Source organism: Thamnophis elegans, chromosome 13 (genome assembly GCF_009769535.1).
Source record: "Thamnophis elegans isolate rThaEle1 chromosome 13, rThaEle1.pri, whole genome shotgun sequence".
Lineage (NCBI taxonomy): Eukaryota > Metazoa > Chordata > Lepidosauria > Squamata > Colubridae > Thamnophis > Thamnophis elegans.
This window is the reverse complement of record NC_045553.1, coordinates 49,208,787-49,224,892: the sequence shown is the minus strand read 5'-3', so window position 1 is coordinate 49,224,892 and position 16,106 is coordinate 49,208,787. Positions and strand designations below refer to the sequence as shown.

The window sequence follows — 16,106 nt, the reverse complement described above, 5'->3', positions numbered from 1 at the left end:
CCATAAGCTCAGCCCAGAGGCCTCCTGGTGCTTCTCTGCAGCTCAGCTCAGGGGAAAAGAGTCCCACTCTCCTTGGCGTCCCTGCCCTTTGCTACCAGGTTGATCCAGCTAAATAGGCGCTCTTATCTGCTCCCCTGCATACATTAAACACCCTTATAATTATCAGCACTTTTCCCTTCTGCAAATTACATTCTCCCTGGCATGAGCCTCGGGGCATCTCTGTCCTTAATGCATTTCTTGTTTTGCTATTTAACCGGCAACAATATTGGGTCACGGCCTACTTGTAGCATCTCCGGGCCAGGCCGGGCACTGCCTTCCCCAAGAGGCAGAGGTCAAATCCACCGCGCCGAGGTTGGGGAAACTTCTCTTGGGCTCTGCTCTGCAGAAGAAGATCCTGCCCCCCCCCCTCCCCGGCCACCTCGCTCGCTTGGGTTGCCAATTTTTCTACTACCGGTTTGGGTCTGCTCCTGTGCGCACTTACCCATGTGCAATGCTTTTGCCCAGTGTTTCTCAACCTTGGCGACTTTAAGTCCTGTGGACTTCAACTCCCAGAATCCCCCAGCCAGCTCAGCTGGCTGGGGGATTCTGGGAGTTTAAGTCCACAGGACTTAAAGTCGCCAAGGTTGAGAAACACTGCTTTTGCTGATCCAGGCCAAACTGCAGCAACACACTTCTGGTTTGCAGCCTTTTGACTAAAATTGCAAGATGTGTCAGCTGGACGTGGAAGGACAGCCCTGCTTCTACCTAATCCGAGTGTGGAAGCCGAATTGAATGTGCTTTTCAAAAAAACCCCTTTCCTTCTAAATGTCTATGGAGATTCTCAGCCCTCCAGGCCGTCCCAAAGGTCCTTTTTTCAAGAGGTTTCTCTTTGAAGAATTTTTGCTTCTCACCCAAGAAACTTTCTCAGCTCTGGCTTTCCCACCATCCAGTCAGGGCTGAAGAAGCTTCTTGAGATGAGAAGCAAAACTTCTTCAAAGAAAAAACAGTTGTCTCTTGAAAAAAAAAAAATCACCTTTAGGAATTTGTTTCCAGAGTACAGGGAAGTAAAGGATGGAAACCTGGAGGGGAGTGCTGTGTGTGTGTGCGTGTTTTCACACTGCTCCTTCTTGTGTGGTGTGTTTTGGCCCAGCTCAGGCAGGGAATGGGTCAGGTGAAGTTTTGCAAGTCAGCAGGTATGGGGTCTTCCTCCTTCCAGCAAAGGTGGACTTATTCTGGCACTACCCAAGGATGGGACCTGCTAAAAAGGATGAGGGGAGGGGAGAAGGCAGCCTCGTCCTTTTCAAATTGTGGGGAAATAATTCATCATTCAGCCCGTTTGCTTCTCCGATCCATGAATGCTTCCGGACTCTGCAGGAGTTGGAGGTGATATCCGGTGATTTCCAACATTCTTAGGGGAAGAACACAGGACTCAAAATAAATGAGCCCCCCACCTTCATTGGCTGTTTCCCATCTGCTCTGAAACTTACAACAAATAAGGAAGAAGGATGAGCCCCAGGTGGCGTCTTCGCCTCTCTGCACGAGTCCCTGTTCTGAGCAACCCCAGGCAGCCGCTCCGGGTGGAGGCCAGAGTGTGCAGAGGCTGCCAGAGACACTCTTGCACCCCCAGAACAGACTCTCCCAGTGGGTAGGGTCCCCCACACCCCACCCCTCACTCCTGGGTCCTTTTTAAGGCAGGGCAGCCCAGGGGAGTGATGTGGACTTGGCTCCTTTCCTTGCTTGCAACCACTCCCTGGCATATCCCCCCGCCCAGGTTAACAGATGAACAATAGCAGTAGACTTAGCAGTAGAGACAGAGTTGGAAGGGACCTTGGAGGTCATCTAGTCCAACCCCCACGCAAGCAGGAGACCCTACACCATTTATGACAGACGGGAGTCCAGTCTCTTCTTGAAAGCCTCCAGTGATGAAGCTCCCACAACTTCTGAAGGCAACTTCTGTTCCATGGGTTGATTGTTCTCACTGTCAGAAAATTCCTAATTTCTAAGTTGCTTCTCTCCTTGATTAGTTTCCATCCATTGCTTCTTGTCCTGCCCTCAGGTGCCTTGGAGAATAGGTTGACAACTCCCCCCCCCTCTTCTTTGGGGCAGCCCCTCAGATATTGGAAGGCTGCTATCATGCCTTCCCTGGTTCTTCTTTTCGCTTTAGTAGCCACGCCCGGTTTTCCTGCAACCCTTGTTCTTCCCCAACTGGCGCCCTCCACTTGCCGCCCCCCATCCTCGCGGCGCTGCAACTCTAACGGGGTCCAAGTGAGTCCATCCAAACGGGCTTCACTCCCGCTTCCTCCTGGACGGGGCGGCCAGGTGTGCCGGGGAAGGCCCTGCACGGGCGCTCTCGGGGACGGGGGGGGGGGGGTGTTCCGACCGGCGGCGCCCTGTCTGCCGGGGTCGGAGGGCTCCCGCGCGGCTCCCCCCGACTCAGAGTTGGGGCGTGGGCGAGCCGGGGCAGCAGCAGCAGCAGCAGGTGCGTGGGGGCGGGGCCGAGAGAAAGGGGCGTGTCTGGCCTCCGCCCGCCCTCGCCAGCTGCCGCCGCCGCCTCCATGTTGGAAGCGGGCAAGCGGCGAGCGCTGTCCAGCACCGGCGCCCGCTCGCTCCAGGGCCGGGGGGGGGGGGCGCTTCCGAGGGCGGGCCCGCAGCCGCGCTGCCCCCCTCCCTCCCCCTCCCCCCGTCAGCACTCCCGACTGGGACCCCCCACCCCGCCCGAAGAGACCCTTCGGCCTCGGCGCCCCCACTTGCCCCCGTCTCGCGCGGCTGGGGGGGGGGGCGGAGGGGGCCAAGCGGGCGTCTTCCCGAGGTGCCAGAGCATGTGCAGAGTGCCGCTCCGCCGCCGGGCGCGCATCTTCCCTCCTCCCGGGGCCCGCGGCCCCCCTCAGGCCGAGCGGAGCCAGGGCGGGCCCGGGGTGCCAGAGCATGTGCAGAGCGCCCTCGGCCGCCGCCCGCCCTCTGCCCCCCCCCCTCACCGAGGGGGCGGAGGAGGAGGGGCCGCGCCTCCCTCAGGCCGAGCGGGGCGGGCGGGCTGTGCTCCTCGGGGCCGGGCACTAGGGGTCAGGGCAGCCCCGGGCAGGCGGACGGGCGGTCGGGCGGGGCGGGGGCCGGGCGGGCTCGGCCGGTGCCAGCAGTCAAGATGGTTTCCGGCGGGGGCTTCGCGGGGGAGGCGGGGGAGGGGCGGCTCCGACGCGCCTCGCCGCCCGGCAACGTCAGGCAGCGGCTGGTGATTTGCTGGCCGCGCCGCCGAGCCCCGCTAGAGAGGCTGGAAGCGGGCGCTGCGAACTCGCCTGCCGCGCCGCCGGCGATGCTCTGTCCTCGGCCGCCGCCGCCGCCGCCGCGGGGTCTCCAGCAGCCCGCCCGCCTGGCCCGGGACGCCGCGCGACGGTGAGTGGCCCGGACGGAGCGGCGGAGAACTTGCGCCCGGCTCCCCCGCCGCCTCTGCCTCGCGGCCGCCGGGCGGGATCGGGACGGGGCAGCGCAGCTCCTGCAGCCCGGCTCCCGCCAGGCTCCCCCGGCAGGACCCGAACAAGCGGCGGAGGGGCGACGGGCGCCGCTGCCAGCCCGGCTGAGCCGGCTCGGTCCGGGGAAGGGGAGCCGCCTGGCCCCCTCGGGGCGCTCCGAACGCGGGGCCGCCCGAGAGGGACCCGAGGAAGGGCAGCCGCCCGCTTTCCTCCGCCCGGGCTGCCCGCGGAGGGAGACGGGCGGCTGCTCCGAGGTGGCGGGGATGCGCGCCGGACGAGCGGGAGCGGCCCGAGAAGAGCGGCTTTTCCCCGGAGTCAGCCCCCCCCTCCCGGTCGTCTGAGCGCGGCTTTGGCTCGGACACGCGACTCGGGGCGCGTGGGGAAGGGTCTGCGGAGCGAATACGGGACGGGGCGCGGGCTGCTCGGGATCTGCTGCGCTGCGGACGACGGGGCGCTTTCGGACGCTGCTCCCGCCCTTCCTCCGACGGCCAGCCCCGAACCCTCCGGGCGCCCCCTCGGGCGGGACTCGCTCCGGAGGAAAGGCTCGCCGGAGGCCAATAGGTCCCGCGTTGCGCAGCTGCCTTGGCTCGGGTCGGGGGTCGCCACGGGTGCCGTGTTATTGCACCCCCCCTTTTTTGGGGTGGGGGCGTCCGGACCTCTGCTAGACTCCAGCTTTAAGCCCCTCCTCCCGCCCCTCCTCAGTCAGGTGCCCCAGATCCGTGGGGATCATCCAGCTGCTCTGCCGCTGCTGATGAGGGAGCTGGGGGGTGGCACGGGGCCCCCTCCCTCCTCCAGTCCCCCGAGAAGGTAGGAATTGGGGCTTTTCCCTCGAAGGGGCCGGAGTTATCCCGGCTGACCCCGGGCTGCTTTTAAAGGCAATTCCCTCCTTAGAAAAATCCCCCCTCCCCGTTTTTAAGGTGGGGGGGGGGCTGTCGTGTGGAGGAGCCGCTGCTTTTAAAGCTTGGGAGGCCTGGGGGGGGGGGCTAAGAAGTTGCTCCCTCCGAAGAAGTTCGCCTTAAGCCTTTAAGCCAATTTGAGGCTAGAATTGCCCCCCCCTTTTCTTCCCTCTCTTTTCCTCTTCTTTTCTCCGTCTTAACAACTTAGGTGGGGGGGGGGGGAGATGACAACACAAAACTCCTGTCTCAGAACCCTCTGGGTGGTTGGGTGTGCAGTGAAGCTACAAAACTGTCCCTATTCAAACTGGGAAGAGATAAATGACTTATTATGGATGGGACACCACTAAGAAATCCTGAACTGGAGGGGGGGGTTGTTAAGGGTTCTGATAAGCAACTAACCTGGGAAGTGGGGGGGGGGGGGAAACCATCCTGCAAGGAGGCAGAGGGACAAGCTGCTTCCTTGGTGTTGCCAGGGAAACCACACAGCTGTGTTTGGGCAAGCTGGACATTGAGGAAGTTGGGGTGGTTGGAAGGAGACCATTCAGTATGTCCACCTGGGTTAGATTAGGGGGCAGGGGGTCAGTTTTCTTTTGGTCAGAGAAGGACTTGGCCAAGTGAGGAACCGAGGCTGATCCAAAGGTCCTTTTGCAAGAGGCAACTGGACTTTCTAGTTTTTTTTTTCCTTTGAAGACATTTCGTTTCTCATCCAAGAAGTTGCTTCAGCTCTGCTCTTCAGCTCATCCAAGAAGCTTCTTCAGGCAACTGAAGAACCAGGAGGGCTGAGAATCCATTCCTTCCTTCCTTCCTTCCTTCCTTCCATCTTTCCTTCCTCCATCTCTCCCTCCCCCTTCTCTCTCTCCTCTTCCTTCCTCTTCCTTCTTCCTTCCTTCCCTCTTCTCTTTCTCCATTGGCTCTTTAAAAAGCCCCTTTGGGACAACCATGACCAGGAGGGCTGAGAATCTCCATTGAGTTCCATTCCTTCCTTCCTTCCTTCCTTCCTCCATCTCTCCCTCCCCCTTCTCTCTCTCCTCTTCCTTCCTCTTCCTTCTTCCTTCCTTCCCTCTTCTCTTTCTCCATTGGCTCTTTAAAAAGCCCCTTTGGGACAACCATGACCAGGAGGGCTGAGAATCTCCATTGAGTTCCATTCCTTCCTTCCTTCCTTCCTTCCTTCCTTCCTTCCTTCCTTCCTCCATCTCTCCCTCCCCCTTCTCTCTCTCCTCTTCCTTCCTCTTCCTTCTTCCTTCCTTCCCTCTTCTCTTTCTCCATTGGCTCTTTAAAAAGCCCCTTTGGGACAACCATGACCAGGAGGGCTGAGAATCTCCATTGAGTTCCATTCCTTCCTTCCTTCCTTCCTTCCTTCCTTCCTTCCTTCCTTCCTTCCTCCATCTCTCCCTCCCCCTTCTCTCTCTCCTCTTCCTTCCTCTTCCTTCTTCCTTCCTTCCCTCTTCTCTTTCTCCATTGGCTCTTTAAAAAGCCCCTTTGGGACAACCATGACCAGGAGGGCTGAGAATCTCCATTGAGTTCCATTCCTTCCTTCCTTCCTTCCTTCCTTCCTTCCTTCCTTCCTTCCTCCATCTCTCCCTCCCCCTTCTCTCTCTCCTCTTCCTTCCTCTTCCTTCTTCCTTCCTTCCCTCTTCTCTTTCTCCATTGGCTCTTTAAAAAGCCCTTTTGGGACCACCATCACCTGGAGGGCTGAGAATCTCCATAGACTTCCCTTCCTTCCTTCCTTCCTTCCTTCTTTCCTTCCTTCCTCCCTCCCTCCCTCCCTTCCTCCATCTCTCCCTCCCCCTTCTCTCTCTCCTCTTCCTTCCTCTTCCTTCTTCCTTCCTTCCCTCTTCTCTTTCTCCATTGGCTCTTAAAAAAGCCCCTTTGGGACAACCATCACCTGGAGGGCTGAGAATCTCCCTAGAGAACCAAGGCTGATGTTCCTTCCCTTCCACTTTCCCGCCCCACCTGAACTAACCGCCCTTTCCTGCCCCCAGGTTGGGTTCTTTGGTGGGATCCCACATGGATGAATTACGTTTCCCCTGTAAACTTTCCCTTCCTTCCTGCTTTCCTCTTCCAGATCGCTGAGCCCTCCGCCAGACGGCTACAGAGACCGCTGTAGAAGGACTCCCTGATGCCTACAGCCCGGGAGGAGCATTATGGATTTGACTAAGATGGGTCTGATTCAGCTCCAGAACCCCAGCCACGCCACTGGCCTTCTCCAGAAAGCCAACCAGATGCGCCTGGCCGGCACCCTGTGCGATGTGGTGATCCTGGTGGACAGCCAAGAATTCCACGCCCACCGGACTGTCCTGGCGTGCACCAGCAAGATGTTTGAGATCCTCTTCCACCGCAACAGCCAGCATTACACCTTGGATTTCCTCTCGCCAAAGACCTTCCAGCAGATCCTGGAGTACGCCTACACCGCCACCTTGCAGGCCAAAGTTGAGGACCTGGATGACCTCCTGTACGCGGCGGAGATCCTCGAGATCGAGTACCTGGAGGAGCAGTGCTTGAAGATCTTGGAGACCATCCAGGCATCGGAAGACAACGAGGCCGAAGTCAGCATGACCGACGGCGGTGCCGAAGACGAGGAAGATCGGAAGTCCCGGTACATTAAGAACATCCTGCTCTCCAAGCATTCCAGCGAAGAGAGCGGCTACTCCAGCCTGGCCGGTCAGGGCCTGATGGGGACGATGGTGGAACACAGCCCCTCGGTCTCCACCTCCTTCGGCCTGGCGGCCATGAGCCCCACCAAGACTGCCGTGGACAGCTTGATGAGCATTGGACAGTCGCTCTTGCAGGGGGCTCTGCCCCGCCAGGCCCTCGAGGACTTGCACTCTGCCAATGGCCGGTGCCCGGCCGTGTCCGAGCTGAAGACCGAAGCCATGCAGGTAGAGGAGGCCTCCAGCCACGAGAGCCCCAGGTCGGGGGAGCTGGGCGCTTCCGGGGGGGACAAAGCAGAGGATAAAAGCAAGCAGGGGCCTGGCACCCCCACCCGCAGCAGCGTCATCACCAGCGCCCGGGAACTTCACTATCCCCGGGACGACAACGCGGAGCAACCCCTCGAGGCGGTCCAGGGCCCCCCGGTTGGGCCGGACCTCCTGGCCTCCCACGGGGAGAAGCCGATGGGCATGTACTCGGTGCTGCCCAACCACAAGAGCGAGTCCATGCTGGGCCTGCCCGTCTCCATGGCCCCCACCCTGCACGTCCAGCCGGCCCTGGCCGTCTCCATGGACTTCGGCTCCTACGGAGGGCTCCTCCCGCAAGGCTTCATCCAGAGGGAGCTCTTTAACAAACTCGGGGAACTGGCCGTGGGGATCAAAACCGAACACCGGAGTGTCGGGGAGCAGTGCAGCGTTTGCGGGGTGGAGCTGCCGGACAACGAGACGGTGGAACAGCACAGGTAGCTCTCCCCCCCCTTCGCGGGTATTTTGCACCTTGTGCGCTTCCTGGGGGGGTCGGGAAAAGTGGCTGCGGTTCTGAGAGACCCGATGAGGTTCCTTTTCTTCCTGGCAAGGAAGTCAGTTGCAGGCTGAGCCTCTTGCTCAGAAGGGAAAACCAAAGAGGGAGTTTAAAGGCTCTGAAGGGCAGGTGGCCTTTTTGCAAGTTGGTCTTCAGAATAGGAATTGGGGGGCTCAAGGAACTCTTCCTCCTTCCTCCTCCTCTCCTTTTTTTCTTCTTCATCTTCTTTTCCTCCTCCTCCCTCCTCCCTTCTCCTCTCCTTTTGTTCTTTTTCTTCTTCTTCTTCTTCTTCTTCTTCTTCTTCTTCTTCTCCTCCTCCTCCTCCCTCCTCCTCCTCCTCCTCCTCCTCCTCTCCTCCTCCTCTCCTCCTCCATCCAGAGCTGACCATGAAGCTGGTTTCAGCTAATGCCTTGGAGACACCAGCATTGTTTTCCAAGCGACAGGATTGCTAGGGAAGGCAAATAGTAAGAGGAAGACCAGTGTCCTCCTTCCCAGATACACAAGCATTTGCTCAGCCACGGAAGTCTGGAGTAAGCGTGTCCCTTGGTCTGGTCCAGGAGTAGGGCTCCTCTGAAGTTTCTCTGTGGGAGAATAGAAAGTGTGGACGCCACAAGTGTGTTTGTCCAAGAAAGAAAAGAGATTCTTCCATGCTGCTGAGGCAGAAGTGAGAGGCTGCAGTCCAAGGAGAAATGCCTGGCCCTTTGCATGCTGTGAAATGCGTGTGCCTCCCCACCCCCAAAGGCCAGCGGTGGGTGATGGGAGTTGCAGTCCGTGGCACCTGGATGACCATTCTTTGATCAGTTTAATTTTGCCCCCCTTAAACTCAGCTTTATTCTTGTAGAAGCTGCTCCAGTTTATTAACGTAAAGTGGGGTTTAAGTAATGTTTCCTGGGCTGAGCTGAGTTGCTTGCTAGTAGCTACTTTCACTTATGCTAGCTTAGGCTCGGCCTTCTGGATGGCAAATTTGAACCCCGGCATGCATTTTTTAGGTTTAGGCGGAAATTGCGTGTTTTGAGCACTGGGTCAGTTTGTGATTATTGCCAAAGTTTGTTTTTATTGATTGCTCTGTTCTAAATAGGGTGAGGATTTCTGCAAAGGTCCGGTGTAAATCTTTGTACTATCTCCACGTTAACTAAAAACCAGCGCAGGGCTCAGAGTGTCTGGCTGGTGCTTCTCCCAAGTGGTTTAATGCTCTTCTTCGGGGACCTATTCCTGACAGATTCCCTTTTTAAAAAAAAAGTTTAAAATGTCGTTTTGGGTTGTTTGACATCCAGGGTGGCTTTAAGCGGAGCAGCACATTGGAAACAAATTGCTCTCTGAAGGGAACTTAATACGGGGAAATCTGTCTTTGCTCAATTGTAGTTTTGAGCATTGCTTTCCTTTGAACCCGGCTGCTTAAGAGGTCTCTATTTAAAAAAAAAAAAAAAACATGTCAAATGCACGGAAGGGGAGAATCCATTTTGACAGGAGGCTGTTCCTGTAAAGGCAGCGTTTTTTTGGGAAATACGGTGGGCCTGTCTGTTTCTTGTGGGGACACAACTCTCTTATTCCTGCTTTCATGAATGCTGGTTTGCGCTTGGCTTCCGAGCTTCTCTTATTTCCTGAGCAGGCTGTTGATCCTTTGGGGGGGGTTCTCTTTGCTCAGCCCCGATTAGGACACCCCCCCTTCCTCTCCCCTGTCTGCCTGGGTGGGTCTGGAAGGTAGCAAAGGTAGCTTGGCAGTCCCTGCTTGGCTGCACCTGGCCTTACTTGTAATGCAGAAAAACAAAATTGGTGCCTTCGTCTTGTGCAAACATCGGTGGCGAAGGTGCAGAGTGAAGCATATTTCTTATGCCTCTAATACTGTGTAAACATATTTACAAGGCAGCCTGCTAATAGGATTCGAGCCACAATGCAGAAGATGCTCAGAGATGCTTTAATGAGCCAGCAAGTTTAATTACTGTACTCCAAATGTACAGAATGTACGTTTGGCAGGACCGGTGAGGAAGGAGCAGGCTGCTTTGGGCTTGGCGACTCTTAGAAAGAGAAACTCAGGGTGGCATAGCCACGGTTGCTTTCCCCCTTCTCAGCAGGGCCACAGCTGATGGGCAGGTGGGCTGCCCCTGGCACTCCTCCCAAGCACTTGGCCCGTCGAGGTCAGCCCCCCCCCCCCGGCCATTGGGCCACCCAGGGAGGACTCATCCCCCTCCCACAAAAATGGCTTTGCAAGCATTCAGGGTTGGCTTTTCAGCCCCTGCTAGCCATGGTTATATTCAGCTCTCCCGTAGCCAGGGACCGGTTTCTGTTTCGGAGGTGATACGCCCTGAGTAAGGGGCGCTGCTTCTTGGGGTACGTTGCGCCTCCTAAAGCCCTGAGGATAATGGGAAGAGAGGAGCAAGCCGGAGGGGGCTTGGAGCAGCCGTCCTGGATATGCTGTGAGGACAGAGGGATTTGGAGCCCCCCAGGGAAGTCCTGAGCCTCACAACCTGGCTTGCTTTCTCTCTGCAGATCCCTGATGTTTGGGGGGGGGGGCCGCGGCCACAAATCTCTGTTCCTCACCTGGGGCTGTGGAGATGCCTGGGGCCTCTCAGAAAGCAAAGAGGGAGAAGCTGGGTCCCAAATATCATGGAAGTTAGGAAGAAACGTTCTTCTGTAGGATCAGAGCTGGCTTTTGAAGGCCAGGTCATGTCAGGAAGCTTTGGTCCAAGGATTTCTTCTCTCTCTCACACCCCCCTCTTGTCCCCCTGCTCCCCCCTCTGGCCAACCTCTGGTTCAAGGATCAGGATGGCTTAACTAGAGGTTGGCAAGGGGGGTGGGCGGTGTGTGTGTGTGACAGAGAAGAAATTCTGGGCATTAAGGTGCTCTTGGCCGGCTGGCAAGTGCCACGGTTCGGGATTTTAAATCCTGAGCCATTCTGGGATTGCCAGAGCTGGTCGATATCCTCGGTTGTTTCTCCCGTCCCTGCCGCTTTCACTACGAGGTCTGAATTTCCTTCCTCCCTTGGATTCCCTTAATCCCGTCAAAGGCTTCCTTGACTCCACGCGAACCGGTGAATTGATGAGTAAGGTGGCAGATTTTTTTCAGTCTTAAAAAGGTGCTTTTAAAAAAAGAAATGGGAAGGCTGTTTGGGGTTTTTTTCTTTTTGTCTAAAAAAAGCTGCTTTTTTTAAAGCGTCATGTTCTGTGCTCTTTTAGATGTAATTGAAACAACACCTGTAGTTGGCAGAATTATTTATTTATGGTGTTCTTAACACTGGCTAGGCCAGGGAAGGGAGGGAAATTCAGGGCCAAAAAGGAAGATTCCGATAGCGTCGTCCTTTCTGAATGATGCGCTTTATTTATATAATTATTAATTATTATTAAATTTATGTGGTTTCTAAATTGATGGGATAATCTAGCAGAAATTAATGAAGGGTTTGTTTCAGAGGAGCACAAGGAGAAAACTGATTCTCATGAACTGGACTTAGCTGCAGCTCCTGTGGGTGAATTTTGCTTATCACCACCGTGAAACCAGGGCTGGGTTCAAGCGTGTGAACGTGCTTAAATCAGTTGTGAACTTGTGTTATCTGCCGACACTCCCTTCCCAGTAGTGGAACTGACATTTCAGCAATCCATTACCACCCGTGAAATGTTTCCTCCCACGGTATGCCCCAGATTGAGTTCAACTTTGGGGGTGATTTAAATCAGGCCATCAAATCTGGAAAATTTCAGCTGAAGGTGCTGACAATTTTGGTGTCCCTGGTATTTATTGCAACCTGAATTTTTATGAGCCGTGACACATGGATACCAGAGCCTGTGGGTTTTTTTTTGATTTTCTGTTAACTCCCCCTTCTTTGGAGGTCATTTTGCTTAAACAATTTTTAAAGCCCAGATCAGAAAAAACTAAAGAGGTTTTATTAATAATCGTGATTTCCAAAGGGCGATGGGATGATGGGGAAATGAGAGTAAATTTCTATTGTTTCGAGCTATGACTGGTGGCCAGATTTCCTTCTTATCTGTCTGAAAAAGTTGACACCTACTAAACAATGTTCGATGTGCAATATTTTATCACACTTACTGAGAAATCTGAAGCGTTTCCATGTGCTTTGATACTATACTTTGATGCTATGTTGATGCTTTTTCATCTTTTATTAATACAAAGTGATAACATTTCATATCAAAAGCTAACTAATGTTCAGAACTGTATAACTCTTAATTGAAAATGCGGGCTAATTTGAAGAATTTTAGCCAAACCTGCGCAGGACTTTCTAATTGTGTTAGAATCACAAACGAATGTTAGCGTTAATTGGAATTTCTGTCGTTCTTTTGAACGGTGCCTTTTTTGTTTTGCTAAATTCTGCGTGGCAGAAAACAGTGAGAAAATATTTCTGGGCAAAATGTGTGTAAGAAGAGATATTCAGACAGAAGAGATTCAGAGTTGGTGTCCATGATTCCTCTCTTGCTTCTTGTTCTCGTTTCCCCCAAGATCTTCGAAGAGCCCCTCAAGTTTGGGTCTTGAACCTCTTGACCAAACTCCCTTCTCACTTGAGACTTGCAATGTTGCTACCACCTGTTTCTCTCTTCCAAATGGGGCTGATGGGTTCTGACTCACGGAACATGCGTGGAGCGTGGAACCATCTACTTCCGCAAATAGAAAGTTTCCAACACGGTTCAGAGGTGGTCAGATTTAATTTAATGTTTGCCTTGATTGCAGCTTTTAGTTGCCCGCTTGGGGAAGGGAATAGCGTGGATGCTTTTAAACTCGGTGAAATAAATGAAAGCATCATTCTCTTTTTTTTTTTTTCAAAAGCAGTTATCCTTTTATTTCAGAATGACGCTTGGAATTTGCATGGGGCCTCGTTCCCATGCCTGCAGCTTTGGATCAGGCGTGTCCGTGTGTGTCCGTGTGTCCATGTGCTCAGAGTGTAGTCAAAAAATCACAGTGGTGCGACTGCATCTCCAGCCTGTGATCACCTCCAGCTTTGGATCTTGGAGAAGATAATGATTCCATGTGTGTTTTTCTCCCCTGTGTTGCGCTAACCGCTCTGTGACGGATTTGCCCCTGGCTTCTCCACACTCCTGGCTTCTTCCCCCTCCGCCACCCCCACCCCCCCAAATGTTTGACAGTGATAACTTCCAGAATGTGTCTGGGCTGGCTTGGCTTCTTTCTGGCTGATGGCCCTTATTAGTGGCACCTGGCATTGCAACCGGCTAATGGGAAGCAGTGCAGTGGTGGGGGGCTTTGTGGGCCCCTCAATTGGTCCGGCTATTGAAGGGCTTCTTCCTTGCTTTATGGCCGAGAGGACTCAGGAAATGAGGGCCGCCAGCCAGGTTCAGGGCCCTGACCCTGGTCAGGAGCTGGGAGCCTTGGATGGAGCACACACACACACACACACACCCGAAAGAAACCGGGGGTGCTGTTTCTCATCAGAGGTGGAGAGCCGCATGTGGCCTTGAACTTTGGGAATTGTTTCCATCCATGGAAGGCAGGCTGGTGGTGGAGAAAGGGGCCTGAGGTCCACTTGTCCTTCACAGGTGACCTGTGGAGCAGACAGGTGGCCAGGAACACTGAGGTGCCTTCTGGACCAACTCCTGCCCTTTGGAAAGGTTGGAGCTCAAGGCTTTGCTTTGAGAAGTTCTGCTGACCTTGGGCAGGGAGAAGATATTGAGTTACTTCAGCAGTTCCTCCCATTGGTGGTGACTCTGAAGTAGAGCTTTTGATGTCATGGATGGATGGATGGATGGATGGATGGATGGATGGACCAACCAATGGACAGGCTGATTGATTGACTGATTGATTTACTGATTGGTTGGTTGGTTGATATGATGCGCCTTTCTCAGTAGCAACTTATGACCGGTCCATGAAGTTGTGGCTGTCGCAGTGTCCCCCCCCCCCCAGTCACAAGACCACAATTGGGGCACTTGGCAACTGGCACACAGTTTACAATGGTCACAGCTTCCCACAGTCACATCCTCACCCCTTGTGATCTTCACTGCCAGCTTCCAAGAAGTCGAGTCGAGGAGGAAAGCAGCCGCCCCCTGATGTTGTGCTTAATGACGGCGCGGGATTCCTTAACAACCACAACCTGGACTGGCATTGTACACTGAAGATCGCATTGAATTTCGTTGTACAAGGGGCCATGACAATCAAGTAAACTAAACTAAACCCAACCCAGGGCAGCTTCCGACAGGTGGAAACTACATGAATCAAACAGAATACGGAGCATAAACAACAGCTGAGGCATCAGACCAGTAGATAAATGACAACCTCGTCAGGGGCTTTTCCCTAACACTGCAACCCCTTTGCTTGGGAATGCATGGCAGCCATTCTGGGCCAACCTAACCTCTGGGATGGGAGAACAGGCATTGCAGCAGAGAAGTCTTGGGTCCCACAAGGCTGTTGTAATATAGCTCCTTGTGTAGGCGTAGCGGTCACCCATGGCCCAGTGGATAACGGGGCATGCAGAGCCACGCTGAACCACACAGGAGAAAACAAACTCCTAAAACCCCATAACATCCTGATAGTTCATAACATAACATCCTGAGATGTGCCCTACCAATGACGCCCAGGATTTGACCATATATAGACAGAACTTCCCTGAGCAGAAGATTAGAAATTGTACTTTTACAGGCTGTTTTTAACCACATGCTACTGCTCCTCCTGCCTTTGTCCTATCTCAATAAAAGCGGCTCTCAGACCCCCAATCTGGGTCGCTCCATCCCGAGAAAGATCGTGTCTGTATCTTTTCTCCACATTGGCCTCATGGACGAACCACGGGAACGTTACACAAGGCGACAGGGTTGACCAATGGGATTGCCTTCCCTGCTGGGTCTAGTGGGGTGGGTGGATATAATCAGGGAGAGGCTGTCCCACAAATCAGAATAACAGAGTTAAAAGGGACCTTGGAGGTCTTCTAGTCCAACCCCGTGCACAAGCTCTACCATTTCAGCTGGTTCTGGATTGGCCACTGGAGGCCAGGGTGACATGTGGAGCAGACGGGTGGCCAGGAACACTGAGGTGCCTTCTGGACCAACTCCTGCCCTTTGGAAAGGTTGGAGCTCAAGGCATGGCTTTGAGAAGCTCTGCTGACCTCTCTTCTCAATAGGGAAAATCCCGGGTGAGTTGCTTTCTTTCAAAAAACAATCTGGATTTATTGGTGGTAGCGCATCATTCCTGGCCCAAACGCCTCCTACAACTGCATCAAGTCAGACCCCTGCAAGCTGACCTTGGGGGAATGGGGGGGGGGCTTCCTTAAAAGTGGAGCTGCCTCCCCCTTCCCAAAGAAAGCCCAAGGATCACTGTTGATTGACAACCTCGCTGTCAAGGGATGCAAAGTCGGCCATCTTGGCCTGGCTTGGGAAGGCGGGAGAAGCCAAGAGTGGGGAAGGGACTTCGGCTCCTGCTGGGGTCTCGAGAGCCGAGGGGGCTGCCCAGGATTAACTGACCTGGAGACCTGAAGTGATTTGGGGGACCATCAGGGCCTCTGCCAGAGGAAATCTCTTCCTTCCTGGGCTCAGCGGCAGCAGTGGGGGCTGCCTGACGGATGGATCACTGCAGAGCTTTGGAGATCCACGAAGGTGGTTCTGCCTCCCCAGGCTCTCTGCAAAGGACTCTCCTGGCTCTGATCCATCCAAGGACAAATCCTTTGAATTAGGAGACACCGTCCTGATCCTAGTTAATTGGTTCCTCTCTTAAAATGGCCCCAGGGCCTCCACCTTTTGACCAACGGGGCTTGGAAGGGTCCTGTAGGATCAAAGGAGATCACGGAGGGTCCATTTTAAACCAGCTCAGCCATTCTGGGTGTCCTTTGAATTGGCCATCGGATACACCAGCAATGATCTTTGCTCACTTATTCTCTCCCTCCCTCCCTCCCCCACTCTTCTCTCTCTCTCTCTCCACCCCTCCCTCTCTCCCCATCTCTCTCTCTTTCTCTCTCTCTCTTTCTTTCTCCATCCCTCTTCTCTCCCCATCTCTCTTTTTCTTTCTTTCTTTCTTTCTTTCTCTCCCCCTCTCTCCATCTCTCTCTTTCTCTCCATCTCTCTTTCTCTCTCTCTCCATCCCTCTCTCTCTCACCATCTTTCTCTCTCTTTCCCTCTCCATCTCTCTCTTTCTCTCCATCTCTCTTTCTCTCTCTCTCTCTTTCTCTTTCTCCATCTCTCTCTTTCTCCATTTCTCTCTCCACCCCTCTCTCTCTCCCCATCTCTCTCTTCCCCCTCTCTCCATCTCTCTCTCTTTCTCTCTTTCTCCATCCCTCTTTCTCTCTTTCTCTTTCTTCCATCCCTCTCTCTCCCCATCTTTCTCTCTTTCCCCCTCTCCATCTCTTTCTCTTCCTCTCTCCCCTCTCTCTCTCTCTCCTCTC

The 16,106-nt window shown here is 54.4% G+C and overlaps 1 protein-coding gene across 3 annotated transcripts in view; it reads left to right on the top strand.

The window, feature by feature from the left end:
* The first annotated feature begins 3,196 nt into the window (after positions 1-3,196).
* Positions 3,197-16,106, top strand: part of ZBTB16 (zinc finger and BTB domain containing 16) — a 154,317-nt gene continuing 141,407 nt past the window's right edge. For 2 of the 3 annotated variants that reach the window (XM_032228825.1, XM_032228822.1), the window contains exons 1-2: positions 3,197-3,366; positions 6,405-7,730. In XM_032228825.1, coding sequence (XP_032084716.1) covers positions 6,484-7,730 — 1,247 coding nt within the window. In that variant the 5' untranslated portion in view covers positions 3,197-3,366; positions 6,405-6,483. Of the gene's footprint in view, positions 3,367-3,827; positions 4,251-6,404; positions 7,731-16,106 lie in introns of those variants that run through there. The other variant, XM_032228823.1, reaches the window with a different exon arrangement.